The 24,656-nt window shown below is 37.8% G+C and overlaps 1 protein-coding gene across 6 annotated transcripts in view; it reads left to right on the top strand.

Annotated features, from left to right (window-relative positions):
* The window catches only part of CUX1 (cut like homeobox 1), a 335,407-nt gene that overhangs the window by 196,145 nt on the left and 114,606 nt on the right, over positions 1 to 24,656 (top strand). For all 6 annotated transcript variants that reach the window (XM_087926771.1, XM_087926764.1, XM_087926755.1 and 3 more), the window contains 5 exons: positions 9,880 to 9,928; positions 13,603 to 13,707; positions 16,084 to 16,272; positions 18,936 to 18,994; positions 23,672 to 23,720. In XM_087926771.1, the coding sequence (XP_087782897.1) occupies positions 9,880 to 9,928; positions 13,603 to 13,707; positions 16,084 to 16,272; positions 18,936 to 18,994; positions 23,672 to 23,720 (451 nt within the window). The remainder of the gene's footprint in view (positions 1 to 9,879; positions 9,929 to 13,602; positions 13,708 to 16,083; positions 16,273 to 18,935; positions 18,995 to 23,671; positions 23,721 to 24,656) is intronic.

Raw genomic sequence — 24,656 nt, 5'->3', positions numbered from 1 at the left:
AGCGGAAGTCATTACTTCAGAGGGGAGAGTAGGAGCAAGCTGCACAAAATTGCATTTCTCCCTACTTTTCTCAAGCTCTAGTACTCATCCTATCTTCAGTCATGATTTTGGCATGGACATTAGATATTCAACAAGCTGCTGTATGGTTTTATTTTGTGATGATCTATTGTACGTGTGCTGATACGCAACTCTGTGGTGGGAACAATCACAATGATTTTTGTTAGTATTACAATGAAGCGAAGGTGCTGATTTGCTTGGAAAGTTCCTACATCAGTTCTCATTGTACAGATGCAGAATGCACAATCATATATCCTGCAATAGAATTTGATTTCTTAGAACCATGTAAGCTTCCATCTGAAGAGTATGAAGTATATTTTTTTGCTGAACCAGGATTCTTTACCAACTTCAGATTTCACTTCAATGGAGAATCTGGTTAAAGGTATTGCTGAAATATATTGAGAGGAAGTTACAATTAGAAGATGAGTGAGTAAGCTGCATTCAAGTACCTAGTATTTCCTGGTACCTTAGGTTTTTGGCTCATCACAAGTTAACCTGTTTCTCCATAAAGTTTTTTCACCCTGCTCTAAATTGCATTCAGGAGTCATCCTATCTGGATTCTGTTGACAAAATGAAATAATATTATGGTCCCAAGGACCTCGTTCACACCTTTCAGGCTGATAATTGGAAAGCACTCCAAGGGTTTGTCTCCCAACTAGCAGACAATGGTCAGAGAACATGGAAGTTGTAGCCCAAAACATTTGGAGAGAACCATATTGCTTGTCTATGCATTAATGTGTGGAAGCAGCCCATGTGTAATGGTATCATTGCTAACTGGCCCCAGGAAGCACACTGTAGTATTTGTAAAATAATATCTTGTGTCAGATGATTCTCACTCAAGACCATGTAATGATACACATATGCATTATCATTAGTATTTTGTTGTCCCTTGAGGATGGGAAGTTACGCAGTCTCAAGACTATTGGATTATTTATTCATTTGTACCCTTTCTATCCAGAGAGTACTCCAGTCACCCAAAAGTCACTCCAAACATCTTCTGTTACAAAGAAGTAAGTCTTGGATGGCTGCTCTGGGACTCTTATAAAATGGTATGCATACCATCACCACCTTCTTGTGGCCTTTCACTTGTGTAGTCAAGATGTCTAATGTTAAAGTGTGGTACAGAGCAAAAGAGAAAAAGAGATTTGAAGAGGTTAACATTCTATTATGCACATTCTAAAATAATGCCTGCTAAAAATCCAGTATATGTTATCTAAATTAATCAGATGAATTTTAGAGCATTGATTAAGGTGGCTTTAATTGGATGATCATCCTAATTAGCATAATATCTCCATTGTTCCCTGTGAGTGTCTCAAAAATCCTTTGAGACAACTAATTAGCTCATTCAAGTGTAGCTCACTTAAAACTGGTGTTCACGAGGATGGCTTTCTTTCTCAGTGTTTCTGACTCCCCTTATTTTATTTTAAATCACTGTCCAAACTGCATATGTAGTAGTCAGCTAAATAATGTAAAGTCCTTTAATTTTTGGCATGTTAATATAGAAGATATTAAACTCTCCAGCACACAACTTAATTCTCCAAATTGCAATTTTAGAATGGATTCTTGCATTCCCCCCCACACCCGAAGTTGAATGAGCCTTGAACAACTTCGGGGGGGGGGGGTTAGGTCACATATTACACTATGATTTGTGTTTGTTTTTAGAACACATGCAAGCCCATTTCTTGCATTTGTTTTGCTCTCTTCTCTATTGTTTATTATATTTCATTTGGAAAATTAATACTGTGCTATGCAGCCTGAGGCCAAACTGAAGGTAGTAATTCATTATTTTCCTGCCTTGTTCTGTGCTGAATTAAAGCAAGTGGAAAGTGATTTCATTTGGAGACACTGACAAAGGTGGGGTGAGGAGATGTAAAATTAGATGACAGTCAGCTTCTATTTTTAATATTAACGTTGAACACCGGTAGACAATAACTAGCATTTCTTTTAAAACAATAGGAAACAATGGTTTCTCTTGGGAAACCTGTTGCCCATTTGCTGGCATAAGTAATGGCTCAGTTCCCAAACAATCAGATTACCAGGCATCCCCTTAAGGTCACGCCATTAAAATTAAGCAGACATTTAATTCTCAGAGCACAGTTAGAAGTGGGGGAAAGACGTATTTATGGAAGTCTGTTCATCATTTCTTCTCTCTTACTATTTGTACAGGATTGACCAAATTTGACTTTTCTCAAATGTTCTCATATAGATCAGTGGTTCTTAACCTGGGCGATATCACCCCCCGGGGGCAATTTCATTTTTTAGGGGGGCGATGGAACAAAAGGAGCGACATGAGGGCGAAGGAACGGAAGGGGGGGGGCGATATTGGGGTGATGGAATGAGAAGTTTTGGGGACGCTTTTTCCGTACAGTGAACCGCTGTATATCTGTCGTACAAAAACATCAGATCTCTTGCTATTAGTGGATTGAACTGTGTTTTAAAATGTTCCTCCAGCTAGCTTCAGTACAGAACACCGTACATATGTGAATACGCATCGTTCATCTTCATGCGCGTTGCGCAGCAGCCTCTATCACTCTACCCATTAAATTTGTTGCTCTGATTTTTGTTGCTTTCCTTCTGTAAAAATTTTCTTTGTGTCTTTTTAACCCTTTTTACAGTGTGCACGAATCTTTTCCTCGAATCTTAATTTAGTTTCAGAGTTTTCGTCTTGAAATTCTTAGTTTCTGCATTGCGGTTTGTTCTTATGCCCTTTTTATATTTCTTTTTGCGTCTTAAAATTCACTTGTAATTAAATCATTAAATGTTACTTTTTTTCAGGCATTTCATTTTCTTGCAATTGAATTTTGTTTTCAGTGGTCATTGCATTTAAGTGTCTTGAATAAAATAAGATAATAATGAAATACATGTATCACGAAGTTTGGGAGTAAAGTGTTGGGTGGCATCAGAATTTTTCACACAGTTGAGATATGGGAAAAAGACTGGAAATAAATTATTTGCATCAATATGTCCTGATGACAATTTTAAAGAAAACAAAAAACGTGTTTTCATAAATTGAAGAAATGTTTCCCTCTGTTGTGATTGAGAGGTTATGTTGGAGGAGGGGGGCGATGATAACTTCCTCAATGGCTCAAGGGGGTGATTCTTTCAAAAAGGTTAAGAACCGCTGATATAGATGACTCTACTAAGCATAAGCAGGGAACTGTATGATCCAGTGAAGTATTTTCAGCAATAAAAGAGGTCAGTAGATCACATATTACTTACATAAATCAAACTCTGAATCACTTTTTAAATCATAATACTCCACCTTTCAAATTTATTCTTGGTTTCATAATGCTTTGCAAGATTACGTGTCTGAATTTAATTTAGTGGATGTTTAATAGTCTACTAATCCTTTCCTATGGGAGTACACTTTCTTCTGTACACTGTACACTGAAATTGTTTTGTGCTAGATTATTTCCTGATATCTCATTCTTCTTATTTAAACCTGTGGTATAGGCAGAATAATAATTTCAGAATATGCTCAGGTGAAACTTGCTATTTTATTTAATCCAGTCATAAATATTTCTTGCATATACATTTGCTGAACAATAAAAGATTTTATTAAATAAATAGAACAGGAAATGACAGAGGTTTGCTGGGAGGGGTTGCATTAACTGGAACTTCACCTCATCATTGTCTTTGGAATGAGACACCATGAAAGCATTTATTCAAATGAACGATTCCATCTGCTTATATTTTTTTAAAAAATGACAGTTAGATGAAGTTAATATTTTCCAGAAGAAAACTAAAAACTACCAACTCTTAATGTTCACATTCATCCTCTCAGCAATATAGTTCTTTGGTTTCTGATAAATACACACTTAAGAATACTATTTTGAAAGCAAAGGACTTGTTATTATAGCACATCAGTATTGGAAAAAGGAGCAAAGTCTAGTACTGTAGGTTGTTAGTTTTCAGAATCAAACAAATTAAGCAGTGTAATATTGTACCATCTGTTTGAGATACAAAAAAAGCATATGCAGACTCCAGAGTTGCTATTCAACTATTTAAAAAGAAAGTATATAGTTTAGGGGAAAAAATCCATCAGTGAAAGACGAAATTTATTCTTTGTTACAGAAAGTGATGTTTACTTTTTTTTTTCTCTTGAAACAGTTGTCACTGTAATGAAATCTGAGCTGAGAAAGACTCCTAGCTCTGATTCTAAATATATTGGATTTTTATCTTATGTGTTTTTTGCGGTTTATGTTACAATTTTTTCCAATCCCACCTTTAAGTTTTGACGAGACAAAATGTAATTGCTCCTACACTGAGCAAGAATTTAACTGTATTCTGGTTCCAGACTTATTTCCTTGATACGGTACTCCAGAAAAGGCCAGTATTGTTTCAGTCATGGTTTGCTGAATAAGCCAGAATGAATAGGGTGTTGCTGAGCTATAAAATCATAGCTTACAAACCACAGTAGCTGGATTTACACACCGAAAGCAAAATCGAGCAAGTCATATTTTTACTTAATGTACAAATTGAGCTAATACAATAATGGACATTAAATAATGAGTGGTCATTTGGCTATGCCATTGATATCACATTAATTCTTAATTTTAAAATCATGTTGATCTGCACCTCTTGACATGATGTTAAAAAACAACTTTTGAACTCCTTGTTATTGTAGAAGCAGCTTGATGCTAGCAGCATTGTGTGATAGCAGTTTAAGAAACTTTTACTTTAATAAAAGGATTATTAAGTGGCCATACCAATGCTGCAAGCAACTGTAAAATAAAATAAATCTGTGGGAACACAGAATCAGCTGTTCCAATCTTTGGCTCATATTGCTTGTTTCTGTATCACTGAAATGAAGCACTCCAGATTTCAAAAAAGCTGTTCATCTCTTTAAAATCTTCTTTCGCCTTTTTGTTCTGACTGCCAGTGGAAGTCTGTGTTGCAATGTAATGCTTTTATTTAAGTGAATTGTATAGCTTCCCAGTATCAAACTGGTAGATTTTATTTGCAAAACATATTAATGAAAGTGTTTGGTAGTTCAATTTTATAAGCACTTGTGGCTTCATACAAAGAACAAATAAAAAGAACAAAACAATAAAAGGAAAATATTACATGCTTTTTTCCTTCTCACCAATTTATTTATTCTCACAGATTTATTGTCTCTGAATGTATTTCAGATAAATTCACTGTAGGCTTTCAAATCTTCTATATGTAAATAATTCAGGGTCCCTTCTTTTTGAAAGTAGCTACCAACATGAGGTAAGAAAAGGTCATAGAAAGAATTTGAGACACTGGTGTTTCAATTGATGTTTCAATATACATAAATGTATATGCATCACACTATTTGTCTGCAGATAAAGCTATGCAGAGCACAGGAAAGGATTAAGAAATAGTATGCACATAATAAAATAAAAAGAAGCAGCTATGTGCAAGTATACAGCATGTACCTCCAAATTGGTGGATTGTGGGTAACAGTAGTTGGTTTACAAGATAATCTCTAGGTTAGAGGTGCTAGCTAAAACATATAAAGATCAGTTGCTGGAATTGGGTATGTCTAGTTTAATGAAAAGAAGGACTAGGGACATGACAGCAGTATTCTGATATCTCAGGGGTTGCCACAATCTATTCTCCAAAGCACCTGAGGGCAGGGCAGGAAGCAATGGATAGAAACTAATCAAGAAGAGAAGCAGCCTAGAAGTAAGGAGAAATTCCCAGACAGTTAGAACGATTAACCAGTGCAGGGGTCTGCTAAATCCTCAAAGAGCCACTTGGACCCGTTTCCCACAGAAAAGAAAACACTGGGAGCCAATAATTTTAACAACCAGTGTGACTGGGTGGGCGTGGCCAACTCGATGTCACTCACTCCCACCCAGTCAACACCTGCTCTGGAATATGTGATGAGGAGGGGAGGGCAGGGCAGGGCAGGGGAGGGGCAGCCAGTGGTGGGATCAGCCAACAGGGAGCTGCAGCCAAAAGAGGGCCAAAAGAGCCACAGGTTGCAGACTCCTTTACCAGTGGAACAACTTGCCTCCAGAAGTTGTGAATGCTCCAACACTGGAAATTTTTAAGAAGATATTGGACAACCATTTGTCTGAAGTGGTATAGAGTTTCCTGCCTGAGCAGGTGGTTGGACTAGAAGACCTCCAAGGTCCCTTCCAACTCTGTTTTCCTATCCTAGCTTGCATAAAACAATATGCCTGAGGCAAAACTGGGCTTTGGTGGTACTTGTGCCATATTGGAAAAAACATGCCAGAACTGATTAATACTGTCTTTATCCATAGCAAGTAGTGCTATATCTGGCACAGTTGCACTTAAGGTAGGGTAACCTAGTTTACACCTTTTCTGTCTTTTCTAAAAGCAAGATGAGACATTTTCATTGCTTTAGGTGATCACTTTATTCTGCATTTGATTCTGGTTGATCAAAAGCAGTGCACTTCTTCACATCACACATACTGTAACTAACTGATAAAATTCATTGTTCTAAGACACCTTTAAAATAAAACGATCTAAGAAGACTTCTTTGATCAAATCAGAAGTCTGTCGATAGGAATCTTTCATCTTTAGCAACTCCGAAAGCGAGCATAAAAGGCTTAATGTACTGTACACTTGAAAAATATTTTCAAAAAATGCTATTTAGCCATCATGACTAATAAACATGTTTAAGGCTCTCAGAATAACAGACATCTTTTATTTGGTGATAATGAATTCCATATTATATCTATTTAAGGGGGAGGAGTCAGTTGGATTACTCATCATAATATCTAAATTTCACTTTCAGCTTCAGAGCCAACATGTTTTTCAAGCTGATATAATGAGGTGTGCTACCTTCAGCCTCAAGAGAGCATTTTGACTCCGGGGCACACTTTCTTTCCACTCAGTATTTTATTTAAAATTCCCCAGAATGAATTGGGACAGATTAACAGATTAATCAGAGTTGGAAGGGACCTTGAAGGTCATCTAGTCCAACCCACTGCCCAAGCGGGAGACCCAACACCATTTCTGACAAATGGCAGTCCAATCTCTTCTTGAAAGTCTCATGTGGGAGGATTAAAGATATATTTCTTTTCGAACATATTGCTGCATCTATTCTTAAGGAGACTAAAAAACAAGAACACATTAACCTATATTTCATAGAAAGAAGGCATAATTCTGTTGGTAAAGATCAGGAATGAGAAGCATTAGTGCCTTTCCAGATGTTGCTGAACCAAAAATGTAAGAATCATTCTTCTGTCATAGGCACACACAGTTTTCTTTCACTCCAGCCCCAGTCTGAGTATGTTTTCCTTTCATTCTGTGTCTGATTCTCAGAGGCTGCCTGGATAAGTTTCTGCAGTTTTCTTGGTGAGGTTTTTCAAAAGTGGTTTGCCAATGCTGCCTTCCTAGGGCTGAGAGAAAGTGACTGGCTAAGATCACCCAGCTAGCTAAGGCAAAACTAGAATTCACAGTCTTCAAACTGGCTCTCAGTCTAAATATATGATATTAATTGCCAGTAACAACTTTTGAAATATGCAAACCAGCCACTCAGATAAAAGAAATCAAGATTATTTTTGCTGCACTTTTGTTGATACAGATGTTGACTTTTATAATAAGCCAAATAAGCAGAATCTTCAAAGGAAAATATGTTATTCCATGGTTAACCACATTTCATATATTCTAGTGCTCCTATTGTATATTTGCCATTAGGGTTTTTTCACCTCCACTCCCTGCTTTTTTCCCTCTTCTGTGCTTAATCCCTGTTCAATTTTAATAATATTCTTACATTATATAAGGAGAACTTGGAAATTCAGACTGCAATATGACAGACACATTTACCTGTAACTCAACTGAAAAGAGTAAGATTTCCAAATTCATACAAAAGAACTTTTGGTTTTAACCAAGAAATGGAGAAACTGTAACGGCTACACAGGCAGAGATACAAAATGCAGCATAATATATTTCAGTAGAGAATAATTGTGGATTACAGATCAGAAGAAATGCTGTAAAAAGACAGTAAGCCTCAGATATTAATAAAGAATTGGCTGGCCTAATTCACTGATCTTCATCAAGGGAATTTATTCAACAGTTTAAAAAAATCCACTCAGTCACATTCTGATAGAAAAGCAAAACTGAACCCAGTTTGTCTAATACTGACTTATCTGGACAAAATGCAGTCTCTTAAGGCCGTACATACATACCCTTAATAAAGATCAATGAAAATGCCCCGAGAATTATTTATAAAATAAGTACTCTGCCTTATTGTCTTTTAGGTACAAAAACTCCTCTGTTCCCTTTGGGAAAATATAATTGGGCATGCTGTGATATAAATTAACACATAATGAAAAGTTACTTTCAATTGTGAAGTAGTTGTGGGAAACTATGTATTTTTTAAAAAAAAATCTTGCAAATGTCAAATCTTTCAAGCCTGAAGTTTTTAATTGAGAATTTTCAGAGTCCCGATTTTGTTCATGTCCTCTTACTCATCTGGTCTGGTGCAGAGGTGGTATTCAGCAGGTTCTGACCAGTTCTGGAGAACCGGTAGCGGAAATTTGGAGTAGTTCGGAGAACCAGAAAATACCACCTCTGACTGGAGATTTTACAGTATGCTTCCCCAGCCACACCCACCAAGCCACGCCCACAGAAATGGTAGTGAAAAATATTTGAATCCCACCACTGCATCTGGTGGTAGCAACTTTAAAATCTTACATATAGAAAACCCTTAGTCTATTTCAAGGCAGTTTCCATGTACCCTGACATTAAGCTGAAACAAGTGGGGTTTGCCTGCTAAATGTAGATGTTTTTCTTCTCTGTCAAAACGGAATTTAATCAAAGATGTGAAGCCTGAGAAAACCAGCTAGACATGTCTGTTAATAATAACTAAGAACTAGAATGATTGAGAACTGGAGCGAAATGAATCTTGTAAAAATGGGCTAGAACTACTTTTATATTAAAGTTTTACAGACAATAAATATAGCTCCTAGAGATTTTATGAAATAAATGATTTCAGGTGCCAAATGTCAGCTCCTGGTGTAACATTTTAGCTTTTGCAATGAAAAGAGCATACCTTTTGAAGATTAAGGACCTAAGTCTTAAACTTGCCAAGTTTGAAGACCTTTGAATTAGACAGGGGAACTAATTGCCAATGACAGTAGTGAATTTGCCTTCCTTGGATATGTCCAAACAAAATCATATTTTGATGATGATTTCTATGTGGAGCATAGTTTCGAGTTTTAGTACACACACCTTGAAGTTGTTTGAAAAATGCTGGCATAAATAGTCCCTTCTAACTTCATAGTGAGTTTTTCTTCTATAAATGCAGTCTATCAAGCAATTGCGTATATTCTGTATACTAGAAGTTGGACAATGTATAGGGTGGAATCTTCGCATCCTATGTGATGATTCAGCCCCATCCAACAAATATTTTTTAAGTAGAAATGGTTATAATTTCATGAAGTTTTTATACCTTCATTCATGAGATTTTGGTATTTTTACCCAAATCTCGTGAAATTTGGCGTTCTTACAAGTCTATGTAATATTGGTTTGTTCTTTGAAATATTGGTCTCCTTCACACCATGTGAGTATCAGTTGCCAAATCCAAGATTACATATGGTGAGATTTTTTTTCACTTTTAACAATTAAATAATATGCCAATTATTCTGGCTAACTGTTTTGATGAGCCAGGTGTTATTTTTAGAACTATGAAGGTTCTAACTTGAGTTTCTTAATTTTATAATGTTTTGATATGAAATAAGAATCGTTTTTAAGATTTTTGAGGAAAATATTGCTGTGCACAAATGTTACAGACATAAAAAAAAAATCCAGATGATCGGTGTTTGCTCTGTTTTTACTTGTTCTTCAGGGCTTAATAGACTTTTTTCTATTTCTTTTCAGGTCGGATGAAATTGAGATGATTATGACAGACCTTGAAAGAGCAAATCAAGTAAGATTTTAAAGTTGGATAGTGTCGTCTTTTCAGCTTTGATGAGAAAGTTTTTTGTTTTTTGTTTTCGCTATTATCGCCCTTGAAGATATCAAAATTACCAGGTCAAGTTAAGGACCTAAGAGCAGCCTGTACACTTGCCTCCATGCATTCTTGCTTTTGAAGTATAAATTACCACTTTTGGCTTTACCTCCAGTTTTGGTAACCCTGTTTTTGAAGTCTTGGTTAAGTGGGAATGACAGATAAAGCAGCCGTTGATATTCTTCGTGCCCAATTGTCAAATCATTGGTCTATTTTTTTTTCCTTCTATTATCTTGACTATAGGGGGAATATAGAGGGGAGAAAGAAAATTTTAAAATGCACTTTTACCTTCTCTTTTTCATGTACTTTTATTGTATTAGTTTTTTATCTTGGTATTTTAAAATTTCAGTTAGAAAATAGATTTGGTTGTAGACATAATTCAGTTTTTTTTTAAAATCAAAGTTAAACTATGTGCACCAGATGGGAGAGAAGGATTATTTTGGATTCCCTATTCCATCAACGTACCTAATCATGCAAAGATATCTTCTGTAATAAAAACAATTTACTTGAAGAGCCAAGTAAAGAAACTCCTCAGGATTGTCTCAAAGATGCTTTTCACTTCTCATCCAAGAAGCTTCATTGGTTGAACCGATTGAAGCTTCTTGGATGACAAGTGAAACTTCTTCAAGGAAAAACAAAGAAAGTCCACTTGCCTTTTGAAAAGGCACCTTTGAGAAAACCATGACCCAGATGACTGAGAATCTCCATAGACAAACTCCTCAGGAGAAAATTATCTGCAAAATAGGAATGTAAGCTTGAAGACGGAGTTCATCAGTGAAGTATTCATTATCTTTTAATGGAATCATTATGTTTAAACACCAAATGAATGAAAAAATGAAAGAAATGTGAAAGCCTTGGATGAGACTTAAAATGTAAGATTGTGAAGGCATTAAGGCCATATTTCTTAAAACAATGTAACATATGCTGAGTTTCATGTTTGGTAGGAATCCGTATCTCCTACCTGTGAACCCGGTGTGCCTCATGTTAACATTCCAGAAGCTAAAGGTAGTGCTTATTAGATCTAGTTTCCTGAGATAGGATGATAGATCCCTGTGTCCTGCAGGAAAATTATGATTATGGCTATGATTCAGGTTACCATCATCATCCCATGTCCTCATTTGCTCCTCCTGCACCCATCCTTGCATGTTGATCGAAAGCCCAGGCATCTAACTGGGGGACAAGGGATGCCATGGCATTGTGCTGGCATTGTGCAAATAATGCAAATATTCTATGCAACTTCTTTGTAGCTTCTGTCAGATATATATGATCAAATATCAAGAGTAAACTTGCAATGGTGAACTGGAAGCCAACTCTTAGCAAGTCGAAAGGAAACTCTGGTATCCCTTCAGTCGGAGAGGTTGAGACAAGCATGGTTCTTTAAGTTTATTTTTTTCAGTAGTCCTTTACATTCTGACCATCCTTTTGTAATTTAGAGGAGTCTTACGCCAGAAGTGGAAAGGAAGCCTGCCTCATGCCTCCCCACCCACTCCTTCAGAACATTTCTTCTTTAGCTGAAAACATATCCCTGCAACAGCTTTGGAGGCTGATTATCGGGATGGGTTATCTGCACCAATGCTTCAGTGGGAGGCTAAATGCTCTTGTCTCAGTAGATGACAAGAGCACTCCTTCCATGGGGCTTGATGATGCATTACAAAGGGAACTGCTTATGGAGATGATCCCTGAAAAGAGGGAGGAGAGCAAGCCACAACCCTACAGAAGCCCAATTAGCTGGACATTCTGCTTCTTCTACTTCCGGCCACTGTCACCACCCCCTAGGAAGGATCCCTCAAGAGCAGGGGTGGGCCGCTAATGTTCCCAAGGGGCCACATGAGAAACTGGGACTGTTGTAGAGGGCTGCTGCCACGTCCTCTGTCACCGCCCCAGCCCCGCTGACAGTGCCCGGTGATGTAGGCCAGATGATCCCATGGACCACAAAATGCCCAGATCTGCTCAAGAGGGAGGGAGAAAGTCGGCAACAATGCTACAGAGACTTACGCAGCTGATCTTTTGCCTGCTTTTTCATCAATAATTGAGTTTTTATTTGCAGATATTTCTATAGATTATAAATCTTTTCAGAGTACCGTTCTGAAAAGTAGTAAATAAATGACTGTAATCATCCCGCTGAAAATATATCATGCTTCCAACTCTGAGATCATTTGGAGAGACAGAGACAGAGAGAGAGAGAGAGCCATAACTGGAAGCCCTGTAATTTCAGATGCTGGAGTATCTAGGCACCCAGAGTTGTCATTTTCTGAAACTGGATTTGGAGAGACCTACAAGGCCTTTCTGCTCTGACCATTTTACGTCCTTGTTGAGTCTGCTATCTTTGAAACTAGTTTGGAAAGCTGTAGGAGGAGCAAACACAATTTTTCCTCTCTCTCCAATTAACTCTGGTCAGTAAGCACCATATACAATGAATTATTCCTGCTTTAAACCATCCAAAAGGGGATGCTTCTACAGTAGCATGTACTTGCTCCAACAAGTACATTTATAATTTAAGGTTTTCATGTGCTTCTTTTCCCTCTAGAGCTACTGTTTTTTGTGTCATGTATTCATTAAAAACAAATGTGGAATAGTTGATGTGTTAGATTTCGACTAAGGAGAACTTGATCTAAAACCTCTTCTCAAAGCCAGGAAGTTTACTGGGCAGCCTTGATCCAGTCCTCAAGCTGTTTATAGGAACAGATTCCATAAATGTCATATCCTTGCAGTGAGCTGTATTTATGCATAGAGGAGCCCAGTGCCTGTAAGCACTGTGCAAACACTTGGGATTTTGTCAATTGGGAGGCCTCTTCTTCTTCTATTTCCTTACCATGGGTTTGTAAGGATGAGAGGAACTATTTTGCATGGTAGTCCTTGGAACAGAGTGGGAAAAGGTGGCTCTCTAGATATTGGAATTACAAGTCCCATCAGCTTGATAATTGGCCATACTGCTTTGGGCTGATGAGAAAGATATTCAGCAATCTCTGGCATATCAGAGGTTATTGCCTCCTGTTTTGTTTTTTTAAAGGCAGAATAAAAATGTAACGTAGATTAAACCTGTAACCATTCTCCTTACCTTGTTTACTTCACTGTGTGCGTGTATGAAAAGGAGAGACATGATTATGGAAGAAAGAGACTCAACAAAAGGCCATTGTGATTATTCCAGGCAAGGCAGACTGAGGATCACTTAATTCAGCTTTTACTCATGAGAATTATTCCCACAAGGAATCATGCAACTCTGCCTGCTTTGGCTCAGAATACAGAAGGCAATTGAATCAAAGGAATCCATTTCCACTCGCATTCATCCAGCCTGGGAAATTCAGTGGGCCGCAGCATTTGTGTCAGCAGGGGATTCCTTGCTCCTAGCGTTAAATTACTGTCATAATCGCTCAATTATTTCTTCCTTGTACTGTTTAAAATAAAAATCCATCACATTCAGAGGTTTTCCCCCCATCATTTATTAGGTTGAGTGTTTAGGAAAATCAATTATACTCAGTCGGGCATGAATTGATGAATGTTCGTGCAATAATTGCCAGTTGTTAAATCAAATGTACATTCTCTCCCTCTCCCCCATCCTCACTTCCTGATTCCCCCTCCCCCCCCTTTTCCAGAGGGCAGAGGTAGCTCAAAGAGAAGCAGAGTCCTTGAAGGAACAACTCTCATCTGCAAACAAATCCCTCCAGCTGGCTAACCAGATTCAGAAAGCACCGGATGTGGTAAGAGGCAGCAATCTATTCCCAATAATCTTCTTGGAGTGCCTGCCATCAAACTTCTTAAACTTTTCTAAATTATTTATGCAGAATCTTCTACCTTGGAAGAACTGGACATTTCAGGACTGGGGTGTTTGGTGGGGGGGGGAAGCATGTATATAATAACTCTGCAGTTTTCCTAGGGAAGGTGGAAGATAATATTTGCTGGTCTAAAGCCAATTCTCCTTGTGCTCTCTTCTGCCAGTAGATGGTTAGAATTGTATTTCTTCCTTTAAAACATGTGTATGGTTGTCCATTTTAAACCAACTCGGGGTGGAGGGGGGGGCTCAAAAGTAGTATGGGAGTAGGAAGTGGAACAGGGAGTGTATGGAGCTTCATGCCCTGCCTCTAATGTACCAGTTGCATGCTAGTCAGCCACAGAAAGTGATGACCTCTCTCTTGCTGAACCATCTTTTCATCCCCAGGAGCAGCGAGCATTTATATAGTATGTAGGCCTTAGAACAGATTCTGCATTATTTTGATGGTTAGTTCCCAGATCTCATGATCATAGAGATTTGTTGTTGTTGGCAGATCCTAGCACTTCTAGGTACAGGTAGCTCTCGACTTAACAACAGTTCCTTTAGTGACCTAAGTCACAAATAAGTGGCTTATGGCCATTTTTCACACTTACGATTGCGGCAACATCCCCATGGTCACATGATCAAAATTTGAACAGTTGGAAACTAGCACATATTTATGACGGTTGCAGTGTCCCAGGGTCACAGGATCCCCTTTTGCGACCTTCTGACAAGCAAAGTCCGTGGGGAAGCCAGATTCGCTTAACGGTGGTGTTACTAACTTAACAACTGCAATGATTCATTTAATAACTGTGGCAAGGAAGATCATGAAGTGTCTGGCTTAGCAACAGAAATTTTGGAGTCAGTTGTGGTTGTAAGTTGAGGGCTGTGTGTGTGTGTGTGTGTGTGTTCACACACATACATACACACACATGCACTGCGAGAAATAAGACAGATCTGGGCCCTTAATTTGATTTGTTTTTATATAGAGAGCTCTACATGTGATATTCCCATGAAGGAAGAATACTTTGTACTGGCCCAAATCATATGTAATCTTAACTCTTAACATAGAATTTATCGTTATTACACAAGCACTGTAAGCCTGAGTGAAATCTTGGACAAGGCTTTGCAAATTTATGTAGTAATGTTTTAATTGTATCTTGTGGGGGTGGGGGTGGGATTCTTCACAAACCAGGAAAAACATCAAGGCAATTTTTAGTTTAAGGGTTAAGTTCCAGTTAAGTGCTAAGCAAGCTATGGGGCCCTGGATTATTTGGGTATCTTATTTATCGAATTAGAGTTGATTTCTAGTTTGCATATAATTCACAACCCAATCCTGAAAGTTCACATAAATGATCAGTTCCAAAGTTGAATTAATGCACAGGGACCTTCTGTGAGGCTAGGGGATGATCAAATGCTGCATTAGCTGGAAGCTTCATAAGAACTATGGAAACAGTCTCTAGAAGGCTCAAGGGTGTTTCTACCAAACATTCAAAACTCTACCAAAACATCCAAGTTTATTATTCGAAATAATAGTGATTAATTAATAGAACATAGTGTATTGAAATACGATTGAAGCAGATATTAGATACAGCACAGACCTCAGAGGCTCCTTCTAGCCCTGTGATTCAATGAAATAAAATGTGCTAACAATAGCAGTATACGATAGCTCCTAATCAGGATATTTTTTTACAAATCCAGCTTTCTCCCAATTTGCTGTCTTTGGGAGGGAGGGTGGGAGGTACAAGTCCAACACATCTGTAGGAACAGCCAGGCTGGGAAAAATTTATTAACTGTTGGCCTTGAAATTAGATTTTCTGGATAGAAGTTGCCAGGTCGATGTCACTCATGTTGGGGGCAACTGTGGGTGGGGCTGGGGAGATCCTCCTGCAGCCCTCTGCCAGCAAAAATGGAGCTCGAGAGGGCCACACATGGCCTTCCTGGATCTATTTTCGGCTGCGACGGCCTCCTCTAGCACTCTGCCAGTGAAAATGGAGCTCTGGATGGAGCTCCATTTTCGTTGGCAGAGGCACCGCAGGCCAGTTTGCTGTTTCCAGGGTGGACCCACAGGTCAGATCTAAACATTCTGTAGTCCGGATCTAGCCCATGGGCCTTGAGTTTGACACCCCTACTCTGGCATGTTTTAATACCTCCCAGAAGAAAATAGTACTTTTGACACTGAGAATTTTAGGTTGACCTGTTCATTCTCTATAACCCAATACTACCTTTTCATTTTGAATGCACTGCAGGTAATCTTTGGAATGTTGCTTTCCCACTGAGTGATTTTTTTCTGTCTCCTCTCTTTCCAATTTCCTTTATCTCTTAGGAGCAGGCCATTGAAGTGTTGACACGATCCAGCCTGGAAGTAGAACTGGCCTCCAAAGAACGAGAAATTGCTCAGCTGGTTGAAGATGTTCAGAGACTCCAAGGCAACCTTACCAAACTTCGGGAAAACTCCACCAGCCAGATCTCCCAGCTCGAGCAGCAGCTGACTGCCAAGAACAGCACTCTCAAAGTAAGCAAGCAGTTTGGCTTCCTCCATTGCTTTAGATAGGATCTGAGAAGGTGGTAAATTGCATATTTGGCCTCTAATGCTATCTTGACAAATATACTGTCATGGTTCCAAGTAATAACTCCATAGAAAGCAGAACTCTGGGGCAGGCAGATTCCTCAAAGAACAATTTTATTGGAGATACCATATTGGCACAAACTGGTAAAAACCGACTCTGAAATTTCCCACAGTTTTCACCTGATTAAAAAGAGAAAGTTCCCCCTTTCCACAAACAATCAGCCACATAGTCCAATCAAGGTGCTGGCTGGTTGCCTGGTTACTTTACTTCTTTTTCCAACTACTTGTTGGAATGTCCTTGGTTCCCACAGGAAACTATTTTGTTTTGGCTACAAAACCCCCGTCTAACTATGTTCCCCCTCCCTATGCCTACTTCGCATTATAGCAATCCTGAAGCCTCCAAAATGGCCCCAGCCAGGTTTTCTTCAGCGTTGCATACCCATTATTCCTAGTGCTGTGGTAGATCCTTTCAGCTACTTACCATCCTTTTTGAAGTATAAGATACACTTTTTTCACCCTCAAAAGTGGGTGGAAATGTCTGTGCGTCTTACACAGCGAATGTTGCCAGGCCCCACCCTTTGGCCTCTGCCTCCCAGCAACTTGCCTCCTTGCAGCAAACAGCCAGTTTCAGTTTCAGCACCGTCTGATTAGCACAAGCAGCTGATTGTCGGTTGGGTTGGCCTCCAGACCATCAGCTGTTTCGGGCTGCAGGAATTTCCATAGCCTATTGCCGCCTCCGTGCGCCCCATTTTAAGCCTCTGCATCCCATTTTTGGCCTCCCTGCGCCCCACTTTCCACCCGTTCCAATCCCCACCACCCAGAACAGGCAGAAAATGGGGCACACAGAGGCCGAAAATGGGGCTGTGCAGAGGCTGAAAATGGGATGCAGAGGCCGAAAATGGGGCGCACGGAGGCGGCAATAGGCTATGGCAATCCCTGCAGCCTGAAACAGTTGATGTCGGGAGGCCGGTTGCTGTATGTGTAGATATGGTCCTTTGTTGAGAAAAAGATAATGCAACCTGATACTCGGCCTCCAATATTTTGTTGGATATTATTAATATAAAATCCTGGTTCAGAGTTGTGTGATTTCCTCCTCCTCCCTCCCCACCTCCCCGGAAGAGGCTAAATTTGATGCAGATTGAGTGATTAAATATGAGACTTAAACTAAAGTCTGAAAGACTTGTTAAGTTGATCTTCCTCATTCAATTTTTGTGCCCATTGTTTAGGTTAATACATCATGATGGGCTTCTTGATAAATTTTTCTTAACTGCTGCATAGGAATTTCTCCCATCCCCCTTCCATTAAAGCATCCTCTGCAAGCTCGTGGAGGAGTATTTTTAGACCTTGCACGGCATTAGAAACATGCCTTTTATTTTGTCTAAAAAAGAACCAAGTTGATAGTTACAGCCAGATATTTGTTCCTCCAGATTGTCTCACAGCTTGAACCTTTTGTTCCACTTTGCATTTCACTGGGTTCTTCCAGACAATTATTATGCTAATCTTGTTCCACAACTGTTGCAGACTCAGGGTCTAAATGGCTGGTGTGCACAGTTTCGTGTTTGTTAAAGGCCCCACTAAGTCAGTTTTTCCAATTTCTCTTCTTCCTATGATGATGGCATCTGCATGTTCCAAGTGGGGGGGTGGGGGGGAACAACCTTCAGTCTCAGAAAAGACCCTTCAGGCCCTAGATTTGAGGAGAAGATGGTAGTTATCTTGAAGAGATAAAAAGATCAGATAAAAAGGTCAACAGATCAGACATTACAATATTGGTTTTTTTTAAAAAAAACCCATCAACTCCTATTGATGAATCCAAGAAATACCTAACAGTGAAAGTTCCATATTGCTTAAAGCCTTGTAATTTGAAAGCTGAACTTAAAATCTTAATATCTAATTGCAACCAGTGCAGTTGCTTCAACAGAAATGCAATGTGTGCACCACCAGGCACCCCATTCAGCAACCTCGTTTCATTCAAGATCATCCACAGTTTTCAGATCAAGCATAAATATAGACATAACAATAACCCAGGCCTGGTTCTACCTTTGTATAAATAACATTTGTTAATCTGTTCCTATCCAGAAAAGGGCATCACTGGTTTATTAGTTAAATAAGAAAATAGGGACACCTGAATATAAGAATCATTTAGTCCATGCATGTAAATTAGAACGCCTGACAAAATCTGTGCATGTCTCTTTTAAGGCAGCACAGTCCTATTTAGAATAGGCAGGCTGTCCACATCCTATGTTTGGGAACTAACCCAAAAGATGTTCTTCTGGTCAACATTTCTTAATCCTCATTGACTCCCTCATTTCATCTAGACACACAGTCTCTTAGCGATTTACAGAAATAGAGCCGATGTCATTGATATCGGGTGATAAGCCACAGGAAAACAATTTGTTTCTGGCAGTCTTTAAGTAACAGCAGCAAAAACTATATTTATCTGTCTATGATGGGTAATATAAAGACATGCCCTTTCTCATTTTTGTGATTGAAATAAATTAATCTTAGCATTTTTTCCTTTTTATATATTTTTTTCTTAGCTTTCTAGGAAGGCCAAATTGTAAAATAAAAATCTAATCAAAATTATTTTTCCTTTCTTTATTGCCTATAAGCAACTGGAAGAAAAGTTGAAGGTGCAAGCTGACTATGATGAGGTTAAGAAAGAATTAAAGTAAGTGTACCATTGAGTTTCAGTGATTTTTATATATAAAATCAAATAGTTTTGAGCTAAGAATCAACTTGTAGTTTGCAAGGCTATCAATCTGTGATACTGAAGTGCTTTAGTACTACAGTACCCATACATATCACATCACAGAAATTCTTAAGAAATTTGGGGAAAGTGTCTTGAACATGGTCTATAGTCTTCAATCACTTAATAGAATAATTGTTTTTGTGAAAATATAACAGAATCTCTTTGAGTCCTTAATTGTAATGTGCCCTATATTGAAATAGATACCAGTTAGTCTCCAGATACCAGTTAAGCAACCAAAATTTAATCGAATTTTAAATTTAAGATCTCTATTTATTGTGTTAATGTTTTATATGGCATTTAAAGAGCTACAGTGGCACAGTGGTTAGAATGCAGTACTGCAGGCTGCTTCTGCTGATCACCGGCTGCCAGCAGTTTGGGTCTCACTGGCTCAAGGTTGACTCAGCCTTCCATTCCTTCTGAAGTTGGTAAAATGAGAACCTAAATTGTTGGGGGTAATATGCTGGCTCTGTAAACCACTTAGAGAGGGCTATAAAGCACTGTGAAGTGGTATATAAGTCTAAGTGCTATTGCTATTTTTATTGAATGACTGTGAACCACCTAGACCAATGGATGGCATGCAAGTGTAATAAATAATAATAAAATACCACCATACCTGGTCAAGATTTGTGGAATTTACAGACAGATTCCAAAATGAAGAAATTCTTAAAACAGGCAATAACTTCTCAAGTAATCGAATAAATATTGGATATGCCCAGTTATCAGGAAACGCTGACTGACAAGTGAAGTTTTAAAGAAATGGTGCGGGGGAGTCAGACCAGACTGGGAAATTTTGGAAAAAAAGCAAGTCTGTAACCTGGCTAAAATCTCAAAGAGGGCAACTTCCTGCTGCAATTTTTTGCTCTAAGCCCCACTTAAACTTACCAAGCTTGTCAGCCGCATTATGGACAAACTTCACATAGGCACTGTTGAAAAACCCATTAGATTTGGTCTGTCAAGTAGAAAAGAGATGAGCATATACTCTGGTAATTATAGGAATCCTACTATAGACAGAGGAAAGCAGAAATATTTCTTTTGGAAGAAAACATGTGCAATGAAGAATGAATCTTTCCTAGCAGGCCTCTAAAAATAGTTTAAGGAGACCCAGATTTATTTACTGATTTTATTTATTATAAATAAATATAAAATCCTACCATTTTACCTCTAGGGTACTCATACCATCTCTGTCCTCCTATCTATTATTTCATATTGTCCACTAGCAGTACCCTTTACATATACTGTCTTATATTCCAGCCTGAAATAATGGCCATTTGTCAGCAGAAATCCTCTGCACCATATGTATGACAAAAGTAGTCAGGCTACATTAAAAAAAATTAATGGATTCGTTTCTGATGTCAAAAATGAGCCATGTTCAAATACAAAGAAAGGAACACTTAAACTCTCTGGGTTAATATCTCAAGACGGTTGACCTTGAGAAAAGAAATTCCAAAGATTGATTTGATATGGAACAACTGAGTTGAAATTTATTCACTTGGAGATTTAACACTATTTTTCAAGGATTACATGGAGGCCATTTTGCATCACACTGCATGTGCTAAATGGCTCACTGGTGCTAGAATGTGTCACACCAAATAACTGTTTTGTGAATGTCCGTTGTCAAGAAAGTAATTATCACTGTCTATACCATCTACTTCGTGTTTTCCGCTGACCATACTACATACAATATATATATATATATGGTATTCAGCTTTGTTCCGGTATTTTCCCACGTCATTATAGTTGTGCTTTTAAAGTTGTAGCAACGTTTCGGCAGAATCTCATCTGCCATCATCAGGCTTCTGTGGCAGATGAGATTCTGCCGAAAAGTGCTACAACTTTAAAAGCACAACTATAATGCGTGAAAACCTAACAAAGCTGAATACCATACATGTAATACCACGAAAACTTAAGAATATATATATATATATATATATATATATATATATATATATATATATATATATATATATATATGTAGATCTTTGGTTGTTGGGTTTTCTCCGTAAGATTTGAAGTATCTAGGCACGTTTGATGAAGTCTCATTCATCATCTTCAGGCTTCTGTCTCCAGCTCTGTGCTTCTCAGGTGAGAAGCACAGAGCTGGAGACAGAAGCTGAAGATGATGAATGAGACTTCATCAAACTTCATCAACGTTGCCTAGATACTTCAAATCTCTGGAGAACGAACAACAAAGATCTACATATAAATACCCAGAACCTCAGAAAACACATATATATATATATATATATATCTTTCTCTATTATCTTTTTCCCTAATTCAACATCGTAAGTTAGATCATAAGTTCATTTTTTTCTGTTTCATACAAAAAATTCACAAGAATTAATGTACATAGTGTTTTTTTTTCTTTTTTCAAATATTTTGTTCCTTAATTTAGCTATCTCTGCACATTTCAACTTCTTCAGCAACCATTCTCCCTTATGGATACGTTTTTTCACTTTTGTGAATATAATAACTTTGCTCTACTTATCATATATAAAAACAAAGTTACATGACTTTTTTCTCATTTGTCCACCAATCCTAAAAATAAATCCTCCAGTTTCAATTTGTATCTGTTGCAGTTTTTAATGTTCCCTGCTGACACCTCCATTTGAACCTTTTCTAAAACATCTTTAAATCTTTCTAAAAACTTTCTCGCCTTCTGAATAGAATTCAATCAAAATCTTGGCTTTTTGAAAGTAAATATCACTCCTTCTAGATTATCCTATCTAAATGAGGGGGTTTTTTGCATGTAAACTTTAAATCAAAAAAATCCCAACTTTCTATTCAATAAAATTCTAATATCAATTTCTTTATCCTAAAGAAATATCTGCATTACCCATTTTCAATCTTGTATTCAATCTTGTATTATTTTCTTCTCAATCCAAAAAGTTTGTTAAGCTTTAATGATCTTTTATCTAATATCTTCATCTGAGTTTTCTGGAATTCCTCTAAAAATCTCAAGCACAATTCTTCCTCTCGATTTCAATAGGGCCATATTATTCAATTCGCTTTCTAATTCTCTATATATAACATCATCTTTAAAATTTCCATTTCCTATTAATCTGTTTTATTTCTCCAAACATTTGTTTTACAGAACTTATCCAACTTACTACATATTGTCTGAAGCAAATTTGGTGTCTTTCTCTTGTCTGCAGGTTGCTCTTCCAATCTGCTCCTTCCTTCCCTCCTTGAAGATTTTCTCCTTGTTGCCAATTTGATATTATAGTCTAAAGATAGAAGTAATTCTGGCAGAGGAAAGAAACAAACTTCCTCTCTTTTTTTTCTCTTTTATCTTTCTATGCCTTTAACACTTTCATCTCTGATGACACATTCCACAGTTTCAAACCACATCACATTCCACGTCTCCATAGCAACGAAGTATCAGTGTCTGGATCATATTACCTTACCTTTTGTTTGGTAAAATCCACCAATTTCTTGCATTATTTAGATGTGAAAAGAAAGCATTCCCACAAACGTCTAGTCCATTTGTCTAGTTTAATTCCAGTTTATACGTACCTTCACCAAAAATAAAAATAGTGAAAATAAAATGTTACTGTATGCTTTGTCCGTTTTAAACTTTCTGTGGTCATCTGATGGTTTTTTTACCCAAGAATCTTGAATTGTTAAAATCTTAAAAGTCTTTTTGTATTTTTTTAATCCAGAAAAATGATATATTGACTAAGAAGTGTCTATCTTGCTGCAAAGGAAATTTCTGTTTATCTATAGCTTAATTAAATCCAAAGTAGCTAAAATGGGAATGGCTGGATCTATATAGGCTATACTGTAGTTGTGTGGGAAAATGGAATTCCACGACCCCAGCCACTTGCTGCTGTATATTATATTCATACAATGCACACAAAGGCATATAATTCCTGTGTCACAAGATTGTTCCCAAAAGCTTTTGCATATAAGTGTGTGACACTTTATGGTGCCACTTGGTTTTGCTGCATCAATACAACTGCTATTCCAGAAATAATTTCAATGTTTCTAGAAATGATTTTAATGTTTAATGACCCTTCTAGGTTTCGTGAAAAATATCAAGCAATTATTTTGTCCTGTCACCTTGGAGCAACTGGTTATTTAAATGAAAAAAAATTCCTTTGGGCTGTGCAAATAATTTGTGTGTACAGTAATTTTCTTGAAAAGAGAGTTAGAGTATTTTACATATATTTCACATTTCACATTCATTTATGATGATGGTGGTGGTGATTTCCTTGTTTGTGTTGGGTGGGGTTTTTTGCCATTTTATTATGACTGTGTTCCCTCTTTCTCTTCAAGCAACATACATATAAATTTATATTGTTTCTGACGGTTTAAAATGTTATATCCTTATTAACCTTTAAATTTATGTTATAAATGAGCCTGGCGGAACCTCACTGTGCAGTGATTTAGGGGACATTTGAGAGGATGCTCTTCCCTGATAACTAGCATTAGTAGTTATTCTGTATTCATTATCAGATTATATGATTTCAAAGAAAAGTTGTTAAGTTATCACTTAGGGTGTTCCTGGAGAGCTGAAAATTACAGCGTTAATGCCCTTTAGTAAAGCTGTTAGAAAAGGACAGAGCGGAAAATAACTTCTCTTTTTCCACTTTGCAGCATCCTGAAGTCCATGGAGTTTGCGCCATCTGATGGCTCAAGCATCCAGGTAATTCATTCGATTTTCTGATAGAGCAAAGCTGGGTAGATTTTTTAAAATGTTTGCTTGGATTGAGAATTTGCTATTCAAATGTAGTAAGAGTTTGTAGGAGTTGTGAACAATCAGAGCTGCTATTCTTTTTCTTTTACGAAAAAATCATACTTTTTCTGTTAGCTGGTATTCACAGTGTGGCTGCTGTTTTCTTTCTGGTATTGGATATTGGTACGTTTAAGCTGCCCAGAGTTGCTTTGAAATGAGATGGGTGGCAAATAAGTTTAATTAATAAATAAATATTACAAAGGAAAATCATGCAGAAATAAAAACAAGAATTGCAAGTGGGAACTTGTGGTCTAGAACTTCCCTAAATCACAAGCTCCTTCAATGACTATGGGTTTATAAGATGGATCAGTCCCAATAGTAGTTTGATTGTCACTTATGAAACCTTGGGCTCACCGGCTCCTCCATGAATACCACAGTAGCACCCCAACTGGTGAGGATTTGATCATCATCACAAATCATTTGTGGAAAGATTCAACAGGCACCCACCTACGTATGAGCCTTGGTGGCGCAGTGATTAGAGTGCGGTACTGGGGGCTACTTCTGCTGACTGCTGGCTGACTGCAATTTGGCAGTTCGAATCTTACCGGGCTCAAGTCAACACTCAGCCTTCCAGCCTTCTGAGTTGGGTAAAATGAGGACCCATATTATTGGGGGCAATATGATGACTCTGTAACTGCTTAGAGAGGGCTGTGAAGTACTGTAAAGCGATATATAAGTTTATTGATGTTGCTAAGCCTAATTTATTGTGATGCTAGCCGTGCAAGATACATGATGATGATTAGAGTTACCCAAATAGATAACTATAGAAAACTGTGATTAAGATGAACTTTCTGGAATCTTAAGATATTAATGCAGATGACCAGGGGTTGTATTTTCTCCTTTGTT

This window comes from Pseudonaja textilis, chromosome 1 (genome assembly GCF_049901715.1).
Source record: "Pseudonaja textilis isolate UNSWEBS1 chromosome 1, rPseTex1.2, whole genome shotgun sequence".
NCBI lineage: Eukaryota > Metazoa > Chordata > Lepidosauria > Squamata > Elapidae > Pseudonaja > Pseudonaja textilis.
Note: the sequence above shows the minus strand (reverse complement) of the source record. Positions and strands in the feature narration are given on the sequence as shown.